The sequence below is a fragment of the Cherax quadricarinatus genome, chromosome 36 (assembly GCF_038502225.1).
Source record: "Cherax quadricarinatus isolate ZL_2023a chromosome 36, ASM3850222v1, whole genome shotgun sequence".
Classification (NCBI taxonomy): domain Eukaryota; kingdom Metazoa; phylum Arthropoda; class Malacostraca; order Decapoda; family Parastacidae; genus Cherax; species Cherax quadricarinatus.
Genome location: NC_091327.1, coordinates 6,634,522 through 6,642,021, shown reverse-complemented (window position 1 = coordinate 6,642,021; position 7,500 = coordinate 6,634,522). Strand labels below are relative to the sequence as shown.

General features: G+C 40.7%; 1 protein-coding gene across 2 annotated transcripts in view; it reads right to left on the bottom strand.

Annotated features, from left to right (window-relative positions):
- The window catches only part of LOC128691314 (DNA-dependent protein kinase catalytic subunit), a 1,096,584-nt gene that overhangs the window by 577,744 nt on the left and 511,340 nt on the right, over positions 1–7,500 (bottom strand). For both annotated transcript variants that reach the window (XM_070091676.1, XM_070091677.1), the window contains exon 25: positions 7,365–7,500. This exon is cut by the window's right edge and continues 17 nt beyond it. In XM_070091676.1, coding sequence (XP_069947777.1) covers positions 7,365–7,500 — 136 coding nt within the window. The remainder of the gene's footprint in view (positions 1–7,364) is intronic.

Sequence of the window (7,500 nt, the reverse complement as noted above, 5' to 3'; positions counted from 1 at the left end):
TATATAGCAAAGGTTTGACATTATGCCCTACCCAGTATGTCGGCAGTTTTCGAAGGTTCGACTTACGTCCATTTTGACTTAGGACTGGTTGGTCGAAACCAAGCTTGGTCGTAAGTCAGATGGTAGGTGTACATATGTCTTTTGTCTGTCTGTTTTATATCCATGGGGAAGTGGAATAAGAATCTTTCCTCCATAAGCCATGTGTGTTGTAAAAGTAAACTAAAATGCCGGGAACAATGGGCTAGTAACCCCTTTTCCTGTAAAGGTTACTAAAAAGAATAAGAAGATAATTGTCCAAGTGGGAAGTCTGAATGTGCGTGGATGTTGTGCAAATGATAAGAAAGAGATGATTGTGGATGTTATGAATGAGAAGAAACTGGATGTCCTGGCTTTAAGTGAAACAAAGCTGAAGGGGGTGGGAGAGTTTCAATGGAGAGGAATAAATGGGATTAGGTCAGGGGTTTCAAATAGAGTTAGAGCTAAAGAAGGAGTAGCAATAATGTTGAAGGATAAGCTATGGCAGGAAAAGAGGGACTATAAATGTATTAATTCAAGGATTATGTGGAGTAAAATAAAGATTGGATGTGAAAAGTGGGTTATAATAAGTGTGTATGCACCAGGAGAAGAGAGAAGTGTAGAGAGAGAGAGAGAGAGAGAGAGAGATTTTGGGAAATGTTGAGTGAATGCGTGGGGAGTTTTGAATCAAGTGTGAGAGTAATGGTGGTTGGGGATTTCAATGCTAAAGTGGGTAAAAATGTTATGGAGGGAGTAGTAGGTAAACTTGGGGTGCCAAGGGTAAATGTAAATGGGGAGCCTTTAATTGAGCTATGTGTAGAAAGAGATTTGGTAATAAGTAATATATATTTTATGAAAAAGAGGATAAATAAATATACAAGGTATGATGTAGCACGTAACGAAAGTAGTTTATTAGATTATGTATTGGTGGATAAAAGGTTGATGGGTAGGCTACAGGATGTACATGTTTATAGAGGGGCAACTGATATATCGGATCATTATTTAGTTGTAGCTACAGTTAGAGTAAGAGGTAGATGGGAAAAGAGGAAGGTGGCAACAACAAGTAAGAGGGAGGTGAAAGTGTATAAACTAAGGGAGGAGGAAGTTCGGGTGAGATATAAGCGACTATTGGCAGAAAGGTGGGCTAGTGCAAAGATGAGTAGAGGGGGGGGGTTGAAGAGGGTTGGAATAGTTTTAAAAATGCAGTATTAGAATGTGGGGCAGAAGTTTGTGGTTATAGGAGGGTGGGGGCAGGAGGAAAGAGGAGTGATTGGTGGAATGAAGTAAAGGGTGTGATAAAAGAGAAAAAGGTAGCTTATGAGAGGTTTTTACAAAGCACAAGTGTTATAAGAAGAGCAGAGTATATGGAGAGTAAAAGAAAGGTAAAGAGAGTGGTGAGAGAGTGCAAAAGGAGAGAAGATGATAGAGTGGGAGAGGCACTGTCAAGAAATTTTAATGAAAATAAGAAAAAATTTTGGAGTGAGTTAAACAAGTTAAGAAAGCCTAAGAAAAGTATGGATTTGTCAGTTAAAAACAGAGTAGGGGAGTTAGTAGATGGGGAGATGGAGGTATTAGGTAGATGGCAAGAATATTTTGATGAACTTTTAAATGTTAAGGAAGAAAGAGAGGAAGTAATTTCATTCACTGTCAGGGAGGTATACCATCTTTTAGGAGTGAAGAAGAGCAGAATGTAAGTGTGGGGGAGGTACGTGAGGCATTACGTAGAATGAAAGGGGGTAAAGCAGCTGAAACTGATGGGATCATGACAGAAATGTTAAAAGCAGGGGGGGATATAGTGTTGGAGTGGTTGGTACTTTTGTTTAATAAATGTATGAAAGAGGGGAAGGTACCTAGGGATTGGCGGAGAGCATGTATAGTCCCTTTATATAAAGGGAAAGGGGACAAAAGAGACTGTAAAAATTATAGAGGAATAAGTTTACTGAGTATACCAGGAAAAGTGTACAGTAGGGTTATAATTGAAACAATTAGAGGTAAGACAGAATGTACGATTGCGGATGAGCAAGGAGGTTTCAGAGTGAGTAGGGGATGTGTAGATCAAGTGTTTACATTGAAGCATATATGTGAACAGTATTTAGATAAAGGTAGGGAAGTTTTTATTGCATTTATGGATTTAGAAAAGGCATATGATAGAGTGGATAGAGGAGCAATGTGGCAGATGTTGCAAGTATATGGAATAGGTGGTAAGTTATTAAATGCTGTAAAGTGTTTTTATGAGGATAGTGAGGCTCAGGTTAGTGTGTGTAGAAGAGAGGGAGACTACTTCCCAGTAAAAGTAAGTCTTAGACAGGGATGTGTAACGTCACCATGGTTGTTTAATATATTTATAGATGGGGTTGTAAAGGAAGTAAATGCTAGGGTGTTCAGGAGAGGGGTGGGATTAAATTTTGGGGAATCAAATTCAAAACGGGAATTGACACAGTTACTTTTTGCTGATGATACTGTGCTTATGGGAGATTCTAAAGAAAAATTGCAAAGGTTAGTGGATGAGTTTGGGAATGTGTGTAAAGGTAGAAAGTTGAAAGTGAACATAGAAAAGGGTAAGGTGATGAGGGTATCAAATGATTTAGATAAAGCAAAATTGGATATCAAATTGGAGAGGAGGAGTATTGAAGAAGTGAATGTTTTCAGATACTTGGGAGTTGACGTGTCGGCGGATGGATTTATGAAGGATGAGGTTAATCATAGAACTGATGAGGGAAAAAAGGTGAGTGGTGCGTTGAGGTATATGTGGAGTCAAAAAAAGTTATCTATGGAGGCAAAGAAGGGAATGTATGAAAGTATAGTAGTACCAACACTCTTATATGGGTGTGAAGCTTGGGTGGTAAATGCAGCAGCGAGGAGACGGTTGGAGGCAGTGGAGATGTCCTGTTTAAGGGCAATGTGTGGTGTAAATATTATGCAGAAAATTCGGAGTGTGGAAATTATCAAAAGGTGTGGAGTTAATAAAAGTATTAGTCAGAGGGCAGAAGAGGGGTTGTTGAGGTGGTTTGGTCATTTAGAGAGAATGGATCAAAGTAGAATGACATGGAAAGCATACAAATCTATAAGGGAAGGAAGGCGGGGTAGGGGTCGTCCTCGAAAGGGTTGGAGAGAGGGGGTAAAGGAGGTTTTTTGGGCAAGGGGCTTGGACTTCCAGCAAGCGTGTGTGAGTGTGTTAGATAGGAGTGAATGGAGACGAATGGTACTCAGGACCTGACGATCTGTTGGAGTGTGAGCAGGGTAATATTTAGTGAAGGGATTCAGGGAAACCGGTTATTTTCATATAGTCGGACTTGAGTCCTGGAAATGGGAAGTACAATGCCTGCACTTTAAAGGAGGGGTTTGGGATATTGGCAGTTTGGAGGGATATGTTGTGTATCTTTATATGTGTATGCTTCTAAACTGTTGTATTCTGAGCACCTCTGCAAAAACAGTGATAATGTGTGAGTGTGGTGAAAGTGTTGAATGATGATGAAAGTATTTTCTTTTTGGGGATTTTCTTTCTTTTTTGGGTCACCCTGCCTCGGTGGGAGACGGCGTATGCACCTGTAGAGGAGAGAGAGAGATTTTGGGAGATGTTAAGTGAATGTATAGGAACCTTTGAACCAAGTGAGAGAGTAACTGTGGTAGGGGACCTGAATGCTAAAGTAGGAGAAACTTTTAAAGAGGGTGTGGTAGGTAAGTTTGGGGTGCCAGGTGTAAATGATAATGGGAGCCCTTTGATTGAAATTTGTATAGAAAGGGGTTTAGTTATAGGTAATACATATTTTAAGAAAAAGAGGATAAGTATACAAGATATGATGTAGTGCGAAATGACAGTAGTTTGTTGGATTATGTATTGGTAGATAAAAGACTGTTGAATAGACTTCAGGATGTACATGTTTATAGAGGGGCCACACATATATCAGATCACTTTTTAGTTGTAGCTACACTAGAGTAAAAGGTAGATGGAATACAAGGAGAATAGAAGCATCAGGTAAGAGAGAGGTGAAGGTTTATAAACTAAAAGAGGAGGCAGTTAGGGTAAGATATAAACAACTATTGGAAGATAGATGGGCTAATGAGAGCATAAGCAATGGGGTCGAAGAGGTATGGGGTAGGTTTAAAAATGTAGTGTCAGAGTGTTCAGCAGAAGTTTGTGGTTACAGGAAAGTGGGTGCAGGAGGGAAGAGGAGCGATTGGTGGAATGATGATGTAAAGAGAGTACAGTGGAACCCCGGTATTCGGTGGCATCGGTATTCGATAAATCCGGTATTTGATGCATTATATCACAAAAAATTTTGCTCGGTATTCGATACGATTCATACGTGTGGCCTGAACTGCCCAGTGTGTGCCAGTGTTCACAAGCCAGCCAGTGTGTGCGCATCTCAGGATACATTCGGTACATTCCATATTATCCACATTATCACTGTGTTTGGTGCTTGTTTCTGCAAAATAAGTCACCATGGGGCCTAAGAAAGCTTCTAGTGCCAACCCTATGGTAAAAAGGGTGAGAATTAGTATGGAAATTAAGAAAGATTTTGAAGGGTTTGGGGCTAACCCTGAGAAGCCTATGCGAGTTGTGGAATCCATTGTGCCTACCTCAAAAATTAAGGAAATGTGTGCACAGTGGGTTGAAGTGCAAACATTTATAGATGAAAATCACCCTAACACAGCTATTGCAAGCCGTGCTGGTGACTATTACAATGACAATGCTGTGGCCCATTTTAGACAAATCATAAAGGAACGGGGGGTACAGAGCTCTATGGACAGATTTGTTGTGCGACAGAGGTCCAGTGACTCTCAAGCTGGTCCTAGTGGCATTAAAAGAAGAAGAGAAGTAACCCCAGAAAAGGACTTGCTAGCTCAAGTCCTAATGGAAGGGGATTCCCCTTCTAAACACTAACACCTCTCCCCTCCTCCCATCCCATCAATCATCACCAGATTTTCATCGAAGGTAAGTGTCAATTATTTTATTGTTATTGTAATTATTTTCATGCATTAAACTTAATATTTCATGTAGTAAAATTTTTTTTTTCATACTTTTGCGAGTCTTGCACAGATTAATTTGATTTCCATTATTTCTTATGAGGAAAATTGATTCGGCTTTCGATATTATCGGTATTCGATGAGCTCTCAGGAATGGATTAATATCGAATACCGGGGGTCCACTGTAGTAAGGGAGAAAAAGTTAGCATATGAGAAGTTTTTACAAAGTAGAAGTGATGCAAGGAGGGAAGAGTATATGGAGAAAAAGAGAGAGGTTAAGAGAGTGGTGAAGCAATGTAAAAAGAGAGCAAATGAGAGAGTGGGTGAGATGTTATCAACAAATTTTGTTGAAAATAAGAAAAAGTTTTGGAGTGAGATTAACAAGTTAAGGAAGCCTAGAGAACAAATGCATTTGTCAGTTAAAAATAGGAGAGGAGAGTTATTAAATGGATAGTTAGTGGTATTGGGAAGATGGAGGGAATATTTTGAGGAACTGTTAAATGTTGATAAGATAGGGAAGCTGTGATTTCATGTATAGGGCAAGGAGGAATAACATCTTATAGGAGTGAGGAAGAGCCAGTTGTGAATGTGGGGGAAGTTCGTGAGGCAGTAGGTAAAATGAAAGGGAGTAAGGCAGCTGGGATTGATGGGATAAAGATAGAAATGTTAAAAGCAGGTGGGGATATAGTTTTGGAGTGGTTCGTGCTATTATTTAATAAATGTATGCAAGAGGGTAAGGTACCTAGGGATTGGCAGAGAGCATGCATAGTTCCTTTGTATAAAGGCAAAGGGGACAAAAGAGAGTGCAAAAATTATAGGGGGATAAGTCTGTTGAGTATACCTGGTAAAGTGTATGGTAGAGTTATTATTGAAAGAATTAAGAGTAAGACGGAGAATGGGATAGCAGATGAACAAGGAGGCTTTAGGAAAGGTAGGGGGTGTGTGGACCAGGTGTTTACAGTGAAGCATATAAGTGAACAGTATTTAGATAAGGCTAAAGAGGTCTTTGTGGCATTTATGGATTTGGAAAAGGCGTATGACAGGGTGGATAGCGGGGCAATGTGGCAGATGTTGCAGGTGTATGGTGTAGGAGGTATGTTACTGAAAGCAGTGAAGAGTTTTTACAAGGATAGTGAGGCTCAAATTAGAGTACGTAAGAAAGAGGGAAATTATTTCCCAGTAAAAGTAGGCCTTAGACAAGGATGTGTGATGTCACCGTGGTGGTTTAATATATTTATAGATGGGGTTGTAAGAAAAGTAAATGCGAGGGTCTTGGCAAAAGGCGTGGAGTTAAAAGATAAAGAACCACACACAAAGTGGGAGTTGTCACAGTTGCTCTTTGCTGATGACGCTGTGCTCTTGGGAGATTCTGAAGAGAAGTTGCAGAGATTGGTGGATGAATTTGGTAGGGTGTGCAAAAGAAGAAAATTAAAAGTGAATACAGGAAAGAGTAAGGTTATGAGGATAACAAAAGATTAGGTGACGAAAGATTGGATATCATATTGGTGGGAGAGAGTATGGAGGAGGTGAATGTATTCAGATATTTGGGAGTGGACGTGTCAGCGGATGGGTCTATGAAAGATGAGGTGAATCATAGAATTGATGAGGGGAAAAGGGTGAGTGGTGCACTTAGGAGTCTGTGGAGACAAAGAACTTTGTCCTTGGAGGCAAAGAGGGGAATGTATGAGAGTATAGTTTTACCAACGCTCTTATATGGGTGTGAAGCATGGGTGATGAATGTTGCAGCGAGGAGAAGACTGGAGGCAGTGGAGATGTCATGTCTGAGGGCAATGTGTGGTGTGAATATAATGCAGAGAATTCGTAGTTTGGAAGTTAGGAGGAGGTGCGGGATTACCAAAACTGTTGTCCAAAGGGCTGAGGAAGGGTTGTTGAGGTGGTTCGGACATGTAGAGAGAATGGAGCGAAACAGAGTGACTTCAAGAGTGTATCAGTCTGTAGTGGAAGGAAAGTGAGGTAGGGGTCGGCCTAGGAAAGGTTGGAGGGAGGGGGTAAAGGAGGTTTTGTGTGCGAGGGGCTTTGACTTCCAGCAGACATGCGTGAGCGTGTTTGATAGGAGTGAATGGAGACAAATCGTTTTTAATACTTGACGTGCTGTTGGAGTGTGAGCAAAGTAACATTTATGAAGGGGTTCAGGGAAACTGGCAGGCCGGACTTGAGTCCTGGAGATGGGAAGTACAGTGCCTGCACTCTGAAGGAGGGGTGTTAATGTTGCAGTTTAAAAACTGTAGTGTAAAGCACCCTTCTGGCAAGACAGTGATGGAGTGAATGATGGTGAAAGTTTTTCTTTTTCGGGCCACCCTGCCTTGGTGGGAATCGGCCAGTGTGATAATAAATAAATAAATAAATAATAACAAATATACCTGAGAGTGTAGAGCAACGGCAAGCTGCAGCACTGCGCTTAAAAACTGAAGATAACTTGGATTAGGAGAGACTGCCGTTAAGATAGAAGCACGTCGTACAAATACACTCTCACATACCCATTTTGCTAGATCACCA